This window comes from Artibeus jamaicensis, unplaced genomic scaffold, assembly GCF_021234435.1.
Source record: "Artibeus jamaicensis isolate MK-2021 breed Jamaican fruit bat unplaced genomic scaffold, CSHL_Jam_final scaffold_537, whole genome shotgun sequence".
In the NCBI taxonomy this organism is placed as follows: domain Eukaryota; kingdom Metazoa; phylum Chordata; class Mammalia; order Chiroptera; family Phyllostomidae; genus Artibeus; species Artibeus jamaicensis.
This window is the reverse complement of record NW_026522047.1, coordinates 36138029-36156964: the sequence shown is the minus strand read 5'-3', so window position 1 is coordinate 36156964 and position 18936 is coordinate 36138029. Positions and strand designations below refer to the sequence as shown.

Here is an 18936-nt window from a genome sequence, read left to right as displayed (position 1 = left end):
GTTCCCATCACACTGTCAGCGGATTTCTCAAAAGAGACCTTACAGACAAGAAGGGGCTGGAAAGAGGTATTCCAAGTCATGAAATCCAACGACAGACAACCAAGATTACCCTATCTAGAAAGCTTTCATTTAGAATGGAAGGGCAGATAAAGTGATTCTCAGATAAGATCAAATTCAAGGAGTTCATCATCACCAAGCCCTTATTATATAAAATGTTAAAGGGACTTATCTAAGGAAAAGAAGATAACAAAGATGAACAATGAAAGGACAGCAAACTCACAGTCATTAACGACCACACCTAAAACAAAAGCAAACTAAAAGAACAGCTAGATCAGGAGCAGAAACATAAAAATGAAGATCTCATGGAGGGTTAGCAACAGGGGGGTGGGAGGAGGAGAAGGGGGGAGAAGGTACAGAAAATAAATAGCATAGACGGTAGGTAAAAAATAGATAGGGGGGCAAGAATAGTAGGGGAAATACAGAATCTAAAGAACCTGAGATACGTGGTCATAAACTAAAGGGGGAAATGGTGGGGGTGGGGGGGTGCAGGGTGGAAGGGAATGAAGGGGGGAATAGACCATAACTGTAATGGCATAATCAACTGTAATGGCATAATCAATAGAATTAAAAATTTTAAAAATTATATTAATAACATCAAATAGATTTTAAAAGTTTATCTCAAGTAGTATACATTTAACTTATAAAATCATGTAGCTTCCATTAAAAGTTTTATTGTATAGCTTTTATTCTAACTATAATTTTCAGTTTTATCACGTACAATAATCTGAGAGGGTATTAATTACTTATTATCCATACAAGTCACAGATTTTGGTTTGCAAAAAAAGACCAAGGATCCTTATCTAGACCCCTAGTACAGTTTCAACTAGTTTTTAAATTACGCACAGGAACTTGATTGAAGTCTCTAGATAAATACACATATTTATTATTTTAAAGCTTTAGTGATCTGATTTTTACAAGCCAATTAAAGATATCAGAAAATGTAACTAATTAAAAGAATACATATCTTAAAACAAGTTAAATGTTAAACCTTTAATACCAGAGTAGTACGTCTTTATTTTTTTAAAAATACTTGACAGATTTCTCTAAAAACTTATAAAACATTCTCTATGAACTTATAAAAAATGTTTTCATGAAAACATTTTGGTTTCAGTTTAACATTAAATCATATTTAGATACTTCAACACCTTTATAGAAATTTTTTAATTATTTAAAGCCATGTGGTTACAAACCAAACAGAATTCTTTAAATTTTAGTAGTATACAGTTTTAGCATAAACTCCCAAATTTAGGTATGAATTTTGCACAGTTTTGAGTTTGTATGTTTGTTGGCCTGTGCAGTGAGTCAGCAGATGAAAACAGGAGTGACTTCCGAGAGCAGTTACTTGGGGGGCAGCGCCGGACAAGGTCCCCATGTTCAGGACGTGGTTCCACTCAAGGAACATCAGCTGCTCCTATATTCCAAACTGTCCTAAACCTGATCAACTGTTTCTTAAAACTTGGAAAATTGACAAGGCTCAGGCACAAGAGCTATAATACTTTTTATTTAATCTATGAATGCCATGTTACCTCAGTGCAATTTCATCTGAAGAAAAATTAGTTAAAACTTTAGTATTTCATTATATTTTAATTTAGTATGGATCACACTAACAATAATTAAACTTAGTTTTATGTTTAAAAGCTAATTTAAATAACTGTTTTTCCTGAGCAACTAAAACAGAGGTTGGTCTGTTTTTATATGACCCTCAGGCTAAGAATGGCTTTATATTTTTAAAGGACACAGTAAGACAGACACTTGACATGACTCTCATACTGTAAAAAACTGACTTAAAACATAAATCAATGTTCTAAAGAGAAACGGTCTCTTTTACACTTTAATAGCAATTACATTCTACACACACACACACAAACACACACAAACACACACCCCTCTCCCTCAATCTGAAGGGGACCTGGTCTCAGCACAGGATCCCACAAAACTGGTGCCCTGGCCGAACTACGTTTCTCAGTCTCCCTCCATCTGGGTATGGTCACAGAGCTACTTCTCCACCACGGGATGGATGTCAGCACAAGTGATGTGTTCCACCTTGAGCTAAGGCTCTTAAGAAGCAATGATGCCTTCTCTAAATTGTCTTTCCTCTCACTGGCTGAATGCTGAGTGAGGGTGCTGAGTCCCTCAAGGATGTCAAAGCCATCATCAGCAAGGACCACCACAGTAGACAAGGCATTTCTATTGTGTTAAATCACATAAATTGTTATTACAGTTGAGAAAACAAACTGTGACAGTCATTAACATGCATGTGGTATATTTGCTGCCTTTAATATTCAACTAACTTCTACTTAATTCTGAAGTTCTCCCAAGCTTCCTTGAAAAAAAAGGAAAAAAAACCCCTATGAAAACAGATTGTTTATATTGCTGTAAGCTGTCTGTTTATTTTACCCATCAGTCTTTTCCTTGACAACTGGCTACTGTTGCACTTTTTCCTGTTTACTGTATGCTCAGATGAATTTTAATTTAAAGTCGCACTATACTCATATTTCAAATGAACCAAAATCCAAAACAATTCCTGCTCCATGTATGTAGTTCAAGTGCTGATGCAGCATTGAGATATTATCATATTCCATCCAATGACTGTTACAGAAGCAGAAATTTAGAAGTGGATTAAAATAGCCCCTCTTCACTTCTGTATTGTAAATAAGGGCCAACAGAGCATGAGAAGAGCAATAAATTTCACTTAACCTTGAAATGCTGTAGTATCTCCAAAACTGGAACTTCCCAAAACAACAGAACCTTGACACTTTCAAGAGCTGCATCTTGATACCATCGCAGACTCAAAAATACGTCAGTTATGCCACAATGCATGCTTCTGGAACACGGGTTCCTTCACACATGACTTTCAAATTGCAAAGGACAACAGGATATTGGGGAAAGACCGTTAGTTTAAGAGTGAATCTTCCCAGCATGTTAATGCTTGAAGCTACCAAGGGCTAGATTTTCCCAAATAATGAAAAAGATTAGGAGGGGGAGTGTTGGACTTGAAAAAAAAAACAGTGAGATTACCAAACTACCCTCCTTTGGTACAAGTAGTGACAGGTGGTTTTGTGGCTTCGATATCCATCGTATTTCTCACTACCTAGTGATGCTGTGGGCAGGTGTGAAGGCTACTCCCTGGATCAGAGCATTAACTGTGGGGAAAACGGCCTCCCACAGAAGTTAATATTTACAAGAATCAACATATCAAAGAAGAAAAAACAATGTCCCAAGATAAAATAAGGCCCGGAATCATATGATACCAAGTGCATGTCACCCATTTACTGTGCTGGCATTTCTATCTGGATTGTCATTGTGTTCGTTAGTGCTCTGGTTGCAAAATTATACACAGTTTCAAGTAGTCCTACCTTACTCCTGTATTTTTCACTGCACTAGTACTGTTAGTGTTATTTTTCAGAATGAAAGGTTTTCAGGAATACATATCATGGCAGATGTGAACACACAGGAATGATGGTGAACTGCAGATGCCAGGCAAACAGGCAAGATGACTCCAACCTCATAGGGCTCCATTTGCCATCTCATTTACTCCTAGATTACAACATCCTGAAAACTACCTAAAAATTATGTGGCACCTATCAAACAGAGAAAGCCTCAAATGCAGTCAAGAAACGCTAAAAACACATTCTATTTCTCTACTTTTACAAATTTGCAATGTATTTGCTTTTAACTTCAGCTTCATTTTGGTAACTTTTGTTTAATCTGCAAACATCCTTTATGTTGCTTCTCTTTTCTTCCAATCCAAAGGCATACCATCATCCATTAGGTCTGAGCAAAACCATTTCAGATTAAATCTTGAATATATAAGTTCTTTATTGGAAGGCATAGCCTTTCCCTTCAGAGGCAGCTTCGATGAAAACTGCCTTACAGAAGGCAAAACAGCAGCAACCTAAACATACAGGACTATTTATAACCACTATTAACTGGTGGCTCCAAAGCTGCATTCCTTATAACCAAGCAACTGGCAGGTTTGGGTTTTGCTCACTTTGATCCAGAGTCACAGAGGACTAACCTGTCCTGTACGATGCTTGCCCCTATGCCTGTGTCCCATCTCTGCCAGCCACTGCCTCTCCTAGGATTTCTGACCCTAAACTTCCCCCAGGTTTTCTCACCACTGCCAGAGTATATTCCTAGATGGAGCTCAAAGGGATGTTAATTTGGTGTGTGTAGACTTTAGGTGTCCTTACCCACATGAAGTAGTAGAGCAAAACACTTCAAGACCTCCTTGAGGGCAAACACTTGCCCTCCCCCAGCTGGTCAACCCCATGAATTTATGCAACAAAATGTAGGTTAAGTCATTTTTCTTCTCTGCTCCTTTCATTTCTGTCTCTAATGATGCCCATTTTAATACCTATTAGGTCACTTCTCCCCTATCATTTGCCAGTTTCTTTTTAGGAATTCTATCCTTGGCACCAATTTCAACAAATATAACATTTCTGAAAATTTGAGACATGAAATTCACTCTCAATTGAATATCAATTTCCCCAACACTGTAAAATACCTCTAACCTGGCACTTCTAAAACACTAACAGTGATCATTTGTGTTAATAATGACCTTGAGTACTTCAAACTTCCCAAGAAGGTTCCGAGTTAAAAGAATATTCAGTTATATTCCACAGTTTTAATGTTAAATGTCTTTACAGTATTCTAAATATTAAGTACAGTATATGACAACTCACATGCCACAGTCTATGGTAAATATGATTGCCATTTGATAAACATTTCTGCCAACCATTCCAGCTAAGAGTAAGGTCTGATCACAGGCTGTCTAAATGCTGGTGTTCAAATAAAATCATCAGCAGAGCGTCCTTTATACATTCCACCCCTCTACACCTGATATGCCTAGTGCTTCAGCTTAAAAAATATTCCCGAATGGTTCTAATACAAACTCCCCCTTCCTGAGGATGACCATTGTGAGCAGTGGCAGTGATCAGCTGACACAACTGTGGTTCTCATCAGTCTGTATACTGCTTAGGAAACTTACTGAAAACACAGGTTTTTAAAATATGTACAGTAGTTTCTAAGGCCCATCCTAGACATACTGGATGATAACCTCTTATGATGGAACCCAAACAGCTGACTCCCCAAGTAATTCCAAATTATTTATACCCTTAAAGAAAGAGTTGCTGCTGCTCTTGGTGTTTCCAACAGGTCAACAAAGAACCCACCAACATGTGGGTACAGCACTTAGGTGGGCCCTGCAGGAATAAAGAGTGGCCAAGAGGTACTGTCAACTCTACATATTCCTTTCTACATCATAGAAATTACAGAACTAGAAGGCGAAAGAGATTAGGGTAAAGTACAGAAAACAATTTCCTACAGATACAAACACCTAGTGGTACTACCCAGCGGTCTGAATCACATTAACAGTTATAATCAACTAAAGAAGTCATAAGCCTATTCGGTGGAGTTTAATACATCAGACTAAAAACTGCAGGTCTCAAAGAACTTCAACTTGTTCATCAAGATGCCCCAGTGATTCAACAGTATCATTCCTCCACTTTGAATAAGCCAGAGCCGCAAAGTTCCAAAGCAAAGCTCAGCAACTGGTGAGAATAGTCTCATGGTCACTACAAAAGAAGTCTAACGGAGAGAGACTTGACACATTTTGCCATCAGTTAAATCTGGCTTCAAAACCTTCCTCCACCAGTTACCAGTGACTTCAGATGACTTAACGTCTCTAAACCCATTCCTTCATCTGTTAAATGGGCATGAAAAACACTAAAATTTAAATGAGACAATATTTGCAAAAACAGAATTTTCAATATAGTTTCCTTTCCTCCTCAGTGGTTTGCACCAGTCTCTCTGCCCTCCTAAAACTGCTGTTTGCCCTCATGTCAGTGTGTTACTATCACACTCCGGGAACACATGAGGCATAAACTTTAGTGCTGTTCCTCCAAAACTGACGGGAAGTTTAAACTCTCTCTACCGGCAACCCATGGAAAACACACCAATGTCTGGATACAGTCACTTCTTCAGGACAGAATGTTTTTTCTCTCAGGTCCTGATTCCGGTACAGCAAATGGCTTTCAAACTTCGGAGAAGGCAAGAATGGCCTTACTGGTTTAAAATACAATTTAATCTCCCACCAACATCATTATTGATTCAAGCAAAGATTCTCAATGGCCACTAAAACTATTAGGTAAAGGTTATTAGGAAACAGGATAGTGACACCTTGTCAGGGTGTTACTCTATGAGTTACTTACCGATTGCAAGTAGGAAAATGTACCTTCGTACAGAGAAATATGGCTGTTGGAGCCTTAACCATGAGATAGATTTAGCATCACTAAAGGTAGGATGAATCGGGACTCATGTGCCTACTGGTATGAGGTAAATATGGAATATAAAGCAGTACTTTGACTGAAATATGTAGCCTGGATATAATCAAGACCCTAGTTGCAACTTACACAGTTTACCTAGAATACCGAGGTAGATGGCACATGCAGGAAACAACAAGGCAATCTACAATGTGGAACATACTGAACAAAAGCCTGGCCAAGAATCTGCAAAGGTCCGTATCACGAGGGAAAATATGTAAAATTGTTCTAGAGTTAAAGAAACATACAGGCAATGCATGACTTTTGATTAAATCTTTTTGCAGGTGAGAAAAAACTATGAAAGGCATTGTTGAGGACAACTGGGCAAAGTGGAATGTAAAGAAACTATCAGATTTTATAGAAATATGGAATAATTATAGGATCACTGGTAATTCCCATAGATGGGGTAATGATATTGGAGCTATGCAGAATTACTCTAATTATGTACTATTTGAGATACCACCTCAGAAAACGTTACATACACAAACACTGATAAAACTATGCTAACTTCTGAATGCAGCTGTTCGACATACTGCTCTTTCTACCTCTCTGTGTGACTGAAAGTTTCCATAATAAAAGCTGAGAAAAAATATATATTCCCTGGTCCCAAACCCCAGGACTCCGATTCTTTAAGCCGCAGTAGACCATAAATCCACATTTCATTGAGCCCCGGGCCTGCTCTAACACGGAGGACCACTCTAAGGAAGGCCGCAGAGAGAAAGGGGAGTGTGTCTCCTGTCTGGGAGGGCCTGGATTCTTCACCCCCCCCCCCCCGCCAGTGCTACTTTGTTGGCAGGCTTCCCAAGCCATGATTTAGTGTCTTCCTCACCTTTGCCATCTGTCTTCATGTTCCCAGAATATTTAAGATGGATCAAAAAGGGGGCATAATGGGAAAAAAGGAAGTTTCTATTTCACGTAGGTAGGACTGTTCAAGAGCAGGCACTAGGGTTATCAATAATTATCAACTCTACCTCACTTCCAAGAGCACTGTGAAAAAAACTGTTGTGTTTACCATTCTGTGACATAAATACTCAAACTTCTTCCCAGAAATGTGTGAACATACAATCCATGCTCTAGAAACTGACAACCAAGAAAGAGCTTCTTCAAATTTAAAAGAGTCAAAAATGTTGCACTCACACGTTATTTTAAAAATCCCTTGTTTTGAGATTTCGGGATAAAAGTGATATACAGCATGGGTCAAAAGTAGGTTTACAGTTGTACCCACTTTCAAGTATAGTAATTAATAACTACAAGAATAAACACTGTTTTGAGTATTCACAACTGTAAACCTACTCAGAAGTTTATACTTTATTATTTATTATGACACTTGAAAATGGATACAACTGTAAACCTACTTTTGCCATACCCTATACAAGAAGAAACTTTTTTTTAGCAATATGCAAAATACCTTAGAACACTGGTTTAAGATATATTAAAATAATGTGATACACCATGATCTATCCACATTATACATAAAGCAAAAAACTAAGGTTGGATTTTACACAGAAATGTACTAATGTCACTGTAGCAATATGCACTGAATCCTCCAAGCAAATCCCATCTTTCCCAAAAAATTAAACTTTAATCAAAGTATCTGTATCTTAAGCTAAGAAAAACAAAAAACAAGAAAATTCAGATAGTGTATCCTAAAACAGCTCACAACTGACAATAAAGCTATTATTATTTTTTTCAAAAAAATTAACACTAACTTTTCAAAGTTGGAGAACACGCAGCAAATAATAAATTGCAGTAGGTGATTTTGTTTTACAATCTTTTTTGTCTTCATCTGAGGATTACTGATTTTAGAAGAGAAGGGAGAAAGAAAGGGAGAGAAACATCAAACAGTTGCCTCTTGCACACACCCTGGCTGGGACCAAACCCACAATCTAGGCATGTGCCCTGACCAGGAATTGAACCCACAAACTTTCGGTTTGTGGGATGACACCCAACCAACTAAGCCATACTGGCCAGGGCTGCAGTAGGTGATTTTGTAGTTCTTCCCCAATAAATAAATAAATCTCAGGAAACAATTCAGAAAAACCTTCAAAATGTGTAACTTAGATACATGCATTGCTTTAGCTTAATCTAACAGTAAAAAATTAAAACAGAAAACTACAAAAAATGAGCAATTTAAAATACTTTAATTTTCCCTGAAATAGCAAATTCAAACAACAAGCTAATAAAGCAGCATAGCAAGTTTCTCAATAAGTCTAATCCACTACAAATTTTAACATTGAGAGAGATATATAAAATGCCCCTACAGGCAGCAAAGTAACTAAAAATAATGAGAATTTGTTTAGTAACAAGTCAAAATAACACATAATAGTACTTCGAAGCAGTTCCTGGGAAGCCTATACATTTTTAGGTATTTTAATTTGTCCAAATTAGAGTCTAAAATTCCTTCTTTAGAACTTCAGAGCATTAATACCAATACCATAATACTTTTCAAAACTGAAGGGACCTTAAAGATCAATTAGTCTAACTCCTCATTTGATACATATGAGGAAACTAAGACCAGAGATTTTTTTGTAACTTATATAATGATAAATCTGATTTCTCAACTCCAATGTTCCCCTTTGGAGATGAAACGTCCTGTGGGGTTTTTTTGTGATATTTTAAAAAATAACTCCAATAGTGATGAATAACAGTAGAATGTCTTTAGGTAACAGTCAAAAGTTACGAAAGTTTGCCCTGGCCAGGTGGCTCAGTTAGTTGGAGCATTGTGCCCATACACCCAAAGGTTGCAGCTAGATCCTCAGTCAAAATGCATACAGGTGGCAACCGATAGATGTTTCTCACAACAGTGGATGCTTCTCTCTCTCTTTCCCTTCCACTCTCTCCCTTCTACTCTCTCAAAAATCAATAAACATATCCTTGGGTGAGAATTTTAAAAAATAAAATCAAAATTAAAAAGTCACTTAACTTTTTAAATAAGGCTCTATTTTCATAAATTAAAAAAAAAAAAAGTTTAACTCTTTAGAGCCAAATAAGAAACCCAGAATCTCTCAACAGAAGAAACTAAGTAAACACAACATTCTGGAAGTAAACTGCAGTTTTAGCCACAAAACTGTTTGCAGACAGCAAAGCATATATATAAAAGCAAACCAGCCTATAGTGAAAATAGCAACATTTAAGACAACAGTTTATTTCTTTTTGCATCCCACAGAATCTTTCCAATGGTCCAGAGTTTATCCAATACATAAGCCTAATTAACTGACATTATGGATAAAGTCTAAAGAATAAAGCAAATGATGTTTTTAAAAAACCAGAAGTAAACTGGTTGTGATTTCTGACATGTGCCTATTAGATTTCTGGACTACTAGACTTCTGTAATACTGATTTTGAGGTTCTGTTTCTAGATCATTTTAGCAATAACTATCCTTCATCACTAGTTGCACTTTTACTCAATGTACACCTTTTTTTCACAACATTCCCTTAAAAATTCAACATAAATAAAGTTTTTACCATTTTTTTCACTCTAAAATAAGAAATAATCTTCAGAGATGTTCTCTTCACAGTCACTCTCCTTTAGGAATGGTCTCCTTGTATAAATTTAACTCACAGCTAAGCATGTTTTTCTATCATTTTTCAGGTGAGGAGGGGGATAATCTAGATGAGACTTTATATTGTTGAATCTGTCCCTTTCTTCCTTGACAATATCAAAGGGCCTTGCCCACTGCCAAATCATAAAATTATTATTCTATACTTTCTTCTAGAGTTTTTACAGTTTAATATTGATTGCATCTTCCATTCTTTTAGAATTTTTGTTTATGTAGAGATCAACTTTTCACCCCAACTGCCTCAATATCACTTGTTAAATCATCTTTTTTCCACTCACTGATTAGAAATGCCACCATTACTGTCTAAATTCCCACAAGCCTGTCAACTTATTACACTTTTTCCTGCTTCACTACCTATTTGGCTTAATTCCTCTGTCAGTGGTACATTGTTCAAATTATTAACACTTTATAGCACATCCACTTTTTGATAAGGTAAGTCTCAACACTACTCCAAATTCTTTTTTTATTACTGAAACACATTTACTCTTTTCAGATCAATGTTTCTCAAGTTTCCCCTCAAAAAAAAACCCAGAGTTTCTTTGAACCAGAATTCCATTAAATTTATGGATACAATGAAAAACACTGATATTTTCTCAATATTGAGATTCCCACCCTGTAATATAGGTAGGCATGTAAAGCCCCCTTTTAGACAGACACACAGACATGCAAATACACATAATCTTGTAATGTGACTGTAACTAGTACCCTGGCCCCACACCAATGAACTTCTTAAGTCACAAAATCTTACAGCTAGAGGGACATTATAGATCACCTAATCCAACACCTGTTGTAACCCTAGTTGTGTTTACCTCAAACCTACTTAAGAAAATCATTTCAAAGTTAAAATTAATATGCCTTTTACATTCAACATGATCATAAAAGGACCATCTGAATTACATAAAAGGCAGAGAAGTGGGCTACATTTGTTGAAAACGGCTTTGAATTTAGGAATCCTTTTAGAGTAAGATGCATACTTGGACTCAAAAAAAAAACCACTGAGTACCTTAAGAGTACACACTTAAAAAGCGTATACACCTCAAGTGCTTTTAGACACTCATGTTTCCAAGGTAGTTATTTCGTTACAGCGTTGTCCAAGAACCAAACTTCACAGGACCAAATCATTCCATTCCCAACTGTTCCATCATATTTATTAAGAACACAAATCCAATAACAATCTCCAAATGAAACAAGCCTGAAACCCATTCTAAATGTGTTTCTCAAACCCAACTGCCCATCTGACCATTTGTGGAGTTTATAAAAATAAGACTGCTTTAGGTGCCACCTGGGGATTCTTCCTCAGTGTGGCCAGCAATCCTAGAGCATTTCTTTCTTTCTGTTTTTTTTTTAAAGCTGTAGTAGGTTCTATTCTCAACCTGAGTTAAGAAGCACTGTTCTAAAACATTTAACAAGAACAAAGCCCCATAACATTCCAAGTATCCCTACATGGGGAGTGGGGGTGGAAGAAAAGAATCTTTACCTTTTCACCAGCCCAGCCACATCTGTTGCTTATTATACAGAGAGCAATCAAAGTTTGCTATGTTTCTATATTACACTAAAGTCTTGAAACAAACAAATTAAAAAAATGCCAAATCAAAGCTTTAGACCATTCACAGATTAATGGTGCATTTTAATACTTGAAACACCTTTTTCTTTTTTCTCCCTTGAAGGCTACCCTCTACCCCATCTCCTCTCCCAAGAGAAAGGAAAGCTGATATTCACTTTAAAAACTGCAAGCACCATTAAGATTTTTAAAGTAAATTCCTCTTTTACTTTGCAAAATCAAAGGGTGAAAGCACACTCATAAAAAATATAAATAAAAAGGGACATTAATGATTTATTTTGCTGTGATATCATGACATTAGATGGACTTCAGTCAAACAACTGTTGCTTCTAGACTGCAGAGAACTGCCAACACACTCAGAACCCTCTAAAGGTAGCATAAAAGCAAAGAAAGGCCAATATACTAGAGGAAAAACTGACATAGAACAGTGCAGCATGCAAATGAAATCAAAATGTTCTTAAGACCCAACCCTCCCAGAAAATGTTCTCCCTTTCTGATAACAACACACTGTACTGAACTGAAGCACATAAAGCTACACAGGAAGTTACATGATAAGTAATTAGGATAAAGGATGCACTAAACAGACATAATCACAATAGTGCTGTGCAAAAGGAGGTCCATGAAACCAAATCACCCTATAGACTACTTTTCCATGCTCCAATTCCAGCCCAGCCAAAAATACTTTTCTACAATCTGTAAAGTCATTTGGTGAAAGAGATGTCCAGTATTTTCCATCTGGAAAGGAAAAGCAACATCAATAGAGGCTTACCATCTTACTATAAAAGAAACAAAATTTTCTTAAATAAGCACTATGCTTTGTGCAAGGGAGAGTCAAATAATCTTACATTAAAAAAACAAAAACATGCAAAAAGACCAACATTCATGGTTTAAGGGGATCAGTTTTGACCATGTACAACTTCACCAACATCATTTCTTAGAAATGTGGCCCAAATCAATGGTTTAATTCCTAGACCTTAACCTATCACATGACCACATGAAATAGCAAAATTCAAGTAATACAAATAAGAGTACAACTGTAACTCCAAAGAATCTGCATTTAAAAAGGAGATGATATATGTTTATATACACTAACAAGTAATGTACCAATAAAACAAGACCAAAAACTTTTTTCAAAGCTTTTACATATGAATGATTTCCATGCAAGCCACATGCCTAGCAGGTATTTAAAGAGTAGACCTTATTTCTAGAATATTTCAAGCAAGATCAACTCACTGGAAAAGGTTAAAATAAAAAAATAAAATCTTTCCTCAGGAAATACTTCTTTTAAAGTACTGCTATGTTGGAGTAAATAACCTTGCTGAGTTAGTATGTCTTTTAGTACATTGTACTTTTAAAACAATAGAATATTTAGACACGTATTCTAATCTTGGGGAAAGACTAAAACAATTCACTCTAAAATCACAGGCATCTTATACATATACCACTCTAGACCTTGAAAGCTCAATGAAGGTCTGGAAAAATAATGCACTACCCTCTTTTAAATGACTATAAAGGATAAATTTACACTTAAAATATACCTGTTGATTTGTTCCAAAATCTGGACTCTTCTACTTTGCCCAAATACAAGTAAGATTTAGGATGACTGAGGAAAAATTATTCTGCCTAAAAATTTTGTGACACTGAACTCCAATTCTATAATATACCAAAAGCTTACTACTAATAAATAGCTAGGATGGATTACATTAGAAACAATCTCTCAGGAATTTTAACCTGACACCAAGCTTTTGATTGACCACACACAGGAGTCTAAGACATGGAGAGAGGTAAGTGACTTGGACTTGTTCAATGGAAGCCTAGTTATTAAACGCATGCTATTAAATTTTACTAGTACATCAAAATCTTTCTCCATAGTTTTCACCCCTTTCCCCCTTTATTCCTTTACACCTCATCAACCTGCAAGAACTCAAAAAAGGTGTCCTCAATATCAAACACCCTACCTTTGATTCAATATAGATTTGGGTGTTTAAGGGTGGTTTAGGTCTAAATTTCAAATTCAAAACATATTTCAAAACTTTACTTGACCCCCCCAAGCTACGCTCAAAATAGCTAAAAGTTAGTCGACCATAATTTTTTTCTATTTAATTTCTCCCTCTTCTTATAAACTTGTAAGCAGAACCCGAATTAACTGCAGACAAATACAGCAAGAAAAAGGCTTTCTTGGTTCAACCCAGGAACACCTGTAAAGAACCCTGGATGGACCAGAAAAACCAAGAAGCACTCACATGTCCCCTATTCAGAATGTGCATGCAAATTCTGTAAGACAAAGTTCTATACTCTCAAGATTTCAGTAACTCAATCCCATGTTTTCTAAAACGTTTTTACTTAAAATTCTGAACAGAGATCTGCACAAACAATTCAAAAGACGAACTTCATCTCAGTTTACTAAAACACTGAGCACCTAAAATCTCCTAGTAGGTACAGTCAAGGCAATCTAGGCAGAATGTCTTCTGGCAGAAGCAATGTACCTGAAGAGCTCTGTGTAATTCATCTACAGTAATATATTATTTCTCTTGCAAATACTCTTACCTACAACTCACAGTTCCCAGAATACTCTTAAGCTGATTTAAGTCTGGGATCACAAATGTACCAAGGTTTTAATAGATCATTTAAGACTGGTGGCAAAAAGAACATCTGCAAGTGGTGTTTGAGATTCACCTGGCACAGAGGAAATTACAAAAGGGAAGGGGCCGCAGGGCCCTTGGGGTTCTCCTGTAATTGAAAATCACCTACACACTGGCCTGGCTAGAAAACCAAGGTTCCATCAGAATAGGTGTCTAGGTGGCTAACTGATTTTGTAGAGGTGAGAATTAAAAACAAACACACGCATCACATACTACACAATTTTACCTGTCACTATGAAAAGGACACGTCTAATCCAACAAAAAAAAAAGTCATTTTTCCTTCAAGGAGGGCGGCCGTTCGGAGTCATTCGCAGGGGATGGGATTGCAGGAAGGGGGAAGGAGGAAGGGGGCGTGGAATAAAGGAGTGCTAAATAAAGAGGCAGGAAGGGGGGTTGCACAGGGCCCCACACAGGCCACTGCGGAGGGAAGACGGGGAAGAGCGGAAGATGTCTCACCGGGGGACAAAACCGAGTGCAAACCGGCTGGAAGAAGGAAGGTTCCACCCCCCCACCCCACCCCCCGCCGCCCCAGGAGAAGAGTGCAGATAAAAAGCTCTATGGGGCTAGTTACCCCGGCATACCCAGGACAGCGGGAGAACAGAGGTCTACACAGATGGGAGAGAAGGGGAAGGATGAGGCAGGGTCTCTGAGAAGTGCGCACCAAGGATGAGGACAAACAGCGGGACGTCGGCCTCCCTGGGCCAAAAGGCGTGGCCACGGTTCCAGATTTTTAAAAATGGTTTTAAGACGCTAGGGGAAGTGCGAGGCAAACCCCTCCTTCAAGACCCCGGGCCGGGCCCGTCTGAAGGTCCCACCTGCGAGGCACCTCCAGGGCGGAGCACGCCCCGTAGGGCCCCGGCCTCGCCCGCCTGGCCCGCCCGGCCCTCCGCAGGGCTACCGGCCGGCCCCCCCCGCCCCCACCCCCGCAGTGCTCTTACCTCCACACCTGCCCCATCTGCAGCAGGTGGATGACTGACTGCCAGATCCACACGGAAAGACGGCATAGGCGCTGCGCCCCCGGAGTGGCCGAGCCCACAGCACCCGGGCGGCCGTAGCCGGCCCCCATCATGGGGGGGCCTCGGCTGCTGAGCCCCTCCACGGCGCCCAGCCCGCCGCCGGTGTAGTCTTGCACGAACCAGCGGAAGCTCAGGCTCTGCACCAGCAGCGACGGCACCAGCACGAAAAAGAGGGTCAGCCCGAAGTAGCCGTAGTCCCCCTTGCGGTAGTAGTCGAGGGCCAGCCACAGGTCGGTGCCCACGTCCCCGAAGAAGACCAGCAGCGCCAGCACGATCCACAGGCAGTCGAGCCACGGCCGCTCCACTTGAGGCGGCGGAGGCTGCGGCCGCGCGGCTGAGGGCGTCGGGGGGTGGCGGTCGGCGCCGGCGGCCGCGGATGGTTGCAACGGCTGGTCCCCCCCGTCGGCGGCGGCGGCGCTGCGGCGCGGCTTCTTGCCCAGAAGGGAGCGCAGGCAGGCGGAGCGGCAGCCCCAGTAGCACGAGGAGGTGTTGCAGCAGTGGCAGATGTGCAGCGAGCTGCTTTCGCCGGGCTCGCTGCCGTCTCCGCCGCCGCCGCAGCCGCCTCCCCCGGGCTCCCCGTCCTCCTCGCCGCCGCTGCCCACCGCCTCGTCCAGGTTGTGCAGCTGGGCGAAGCCCACCCCCACGCCACCGCCATCGGATTTCGCCGCCATCTTGACTCTCTTCCCAGCTCCGGAGGTTGGGGGGGGAGGGACGGGTGGGGGGGGAGAAGGCAGGGAACGGGGAGGGGGGAAACGAATGGAGAGGAAGGGGGGCGGGGAGGAAGCGGGGGAGCAAACGAACGAGGGGGGAGTGGGCCAGGGAACCCCCTCCGCTTCCGGGTAGTTGGCGTCACTTCCGGGCGAGCCCCCCAATCGCACGGCGCCCGCAGCTCCCCAGCCCTACCCTCCCGGCCAAGATGGCCGCCCTCCTATGCCTCAGCTGCTGGGCGGGGGGCCGGGGGGTTCTCCCCGCCAGGGCTCCCCTTCCCCTCTTCCGTTGACCCCGAAACCCATCAGGTTGACCCCTCGGCGTCTCTGAATCCTGCTGGGCCGAGTGAGGCGGTCCAAAGTGATCCCTGGAGGGGGCAGTGCCAGACGTTTTGGGGTCCCCTTCCTCAGCGTCGCAGCTCACAGCTTTCCTCCAGGAAAAACGCCCCCTAACACCCTCCCGCTGCTAGCGGAGGGGCGGGACCTCTGAGGGAAGGGGCGGAGCTAGTGCAAAGCAGGTGATTACGTGTCACTTCCGGGAGATAGGATGACCTCATTGTGTAGTTAGACAGCCCCCCTTCAAAATGGCTGTCTCACCTCTTTGGCTGTTTCTTTTTTTTTTTTCCTTTCAAAAATACTTGTATTCTTGCCTTCAGGGTCTCAAGAAATTACATGGGTCAGTTAGATTCCCACACACAACTTACTGATTCTCATTTCTATTTAAATACCTCCCTCCTCTGTTGACCCCCTGATTTTTCTGTCACTGACAACTTTACCATCTTTTGCAATAAAGTTTCCACAATTCCCTTAAGAAAACTCCGAGCAAAATCCAGCTGAAAATCAGCCTGATTGTATTTTGAATGTTGGAGCCAAGATTGAACTCGCATATTGTGACCTTGAATGTACCGTCTTCACCATTGCAATGTATTTCTATCAACTTTTTTTTAAGTATGCGATTTTAAAGTTATGTGACTTTAACTTGGGAAATTAAGAACTAGCCAAAGGTTGAGCTGTATTACTTACTTTTCAGGCTATTTGAATGTGTGAAGATCGCCCTTTAGAACTTTTTGGTGCTAAGGCTCTGTCAGTAAACATGGCTTTAAATGAGTGAAAATGTTATCAATGTGCTATATTATTAAAATAGGTGCAGGGTACACTACCAAATCTTAATGAACATAAGTGTGAAGCAGCACTGAATGGATTTGAATTACAATGATCTTCCAGTGAAAGTGTGTTTGAAGCCATATAGAGCAAGCTACATGGTCGCAGTTGTTACTGATCAAGTTAAAGGAACATTTTGAAGTTAAAAATAGAAAAAAAATCTCAAACGCTGCATTTTTTCTCATTGACTTCTCTAAATGTTTGTACTCATTTTTCTGATTTTCTCTACTTTCTCCTTCAGTAAAACCTAATAATGCCAATAACTTTCTTTGGAATGCTGAGGACAAATTAGGTAATATTTGGATGGCACTGAGGCTCTGTAGAAAAAAAGGTGCCTTTGAAATTTTCAGTAATGTTATTTTGACATACGTGATATTTAACACTATAGCATTTAACTAAGTTTTGAGGGTGGAGGGAAAAGATGAAGATTCCATATTTAAGAACACAATTTTCCTTGAGTATTTATACCAAGATAAAACCTTGTAAAGACTTTACAGAAAGTATCCGTAGAGAATTTTTTTTACCAGTCATTTCATTTGAGGGGTGAGGGCAATAACTCCAAAATTTATTTTTGGAAACAAGTCACATAGCTGTATCCTTTTTATTTGATGTTATCATTTAAACCTCTTATTACTATGGTAGTAAAACTTATAGCCAGCAGGTAAGGGTTATTTTTACATACAGATGGGATTCTGTTTCTTCCTTTGCTGAATTTGAATTAATGACACCTGAGAGAGATGGCATAAATATATAGTAAGATTGCCCAGGTTTGGATCCTAGTTCCACTAAAATAATGTGAATGGTGTGAACAAGACAGTTAACTTCTTTACACTTCAATATTCCACATTATATAGGAAATAATAATACACCTTTCCTTGAAGGGTTGTTGGGCAAATTAAAGGTGGCAATCCATTCAAAGCTCTCAACATAATACTTGATAGATAGTAACAGAAAGTAAGTACTAAATAAATGGTAACTGCCATTATTATTATTAATATCAGTATTGTTTTTATTATGTTTGCATAGCACCAACATATAGTTACTTAAATTCTATCATTTATATTTGGTATCTCTATCAAATGAAAGCATTTTTCAGTATGTCTAGCAAATAGGTGCAATTAATTTGTGTTTTAAAATATATTTACTCTATTTAAGGCTGTAAGGCTATGAAATGAGATGCAAAAGCAAGCAGCAATGTCATATTTATGATTCCTGCTTTGCTGTGCCCTAAAAGAATATAATCTACTGGTGAAATTAGCTAATTAAATTACACTTACTGTATAAGGCTGACAAATGTGATAGAGTCAAAAGCATTTTCACAATTGAAGTTTCAAGGGGATTTATAGGATTCACAGACTGTCAAGTGATTTCAACTTTACATTTGCTGTTCAACAATTTTCTCATTCTTCATTGTTTGGTAGTGATAGATACACTGTAGAACCCAGGAGGCTCTAAAACTAAAATCTCTTATAGTGATTATAAAGCTCTCATGAGACTCGCTGAAAGTTTAACATAAATTCAGACTGTGTTTTAAATGGTACTTTTTGTTTTTTTGCCTAGAGTTTTGGGACAATTAGGGTTCCAAGTACATTCACCACTTAGCATAGTGCTGAACACATTATGCGCACTCAGTAAATATTGGTTAACTAAGTGAATTAGTCAAATTAATTTTCCAGATAACTGAAATTTATCTTTTCAAGTGTCCCTACCAAATTGTACTTTACATTTTGTGATGTAAATCTTTATAAAATTCATTGATCTATGAGGTTTCTCCAGAAGATATCCAGCCATGTACTATAAAAAATAAAAACATCTATTGAAGAAGATACAAGACATAAGAAACATTGTACATAGGACAATGACACCTCAGTCCCATTCAAAGTAGGCACCTTGAGATCTCACACAG

At 39.4% G+C, this 18936-nt stretch overlaps 1 protein-coding gene across 1 annotated transcript in view; it reads right to left on the bottom strand.

Annotated features, from left to right (window-relative positions):
* Positions 1-16331, bottom strand: part of XKR6 (XK related 6) — a 235436-nt gene extending 219105 nt beyond the window's left edge. The window contains exon 1 of the mRNA XM_037131709.2: positions 15085-16331. Within this exon, the coding sequence (XP_036987604.2) occupies positions 15085-15833 (749 nt within the window). The 5' untranslated portion in view covers positions 15834-16331. The remainder of the gene's footprint in view (positions 1-15084) is intronic.
* Positions 16332-18936: the final 2605 nt, after the last annotated feature.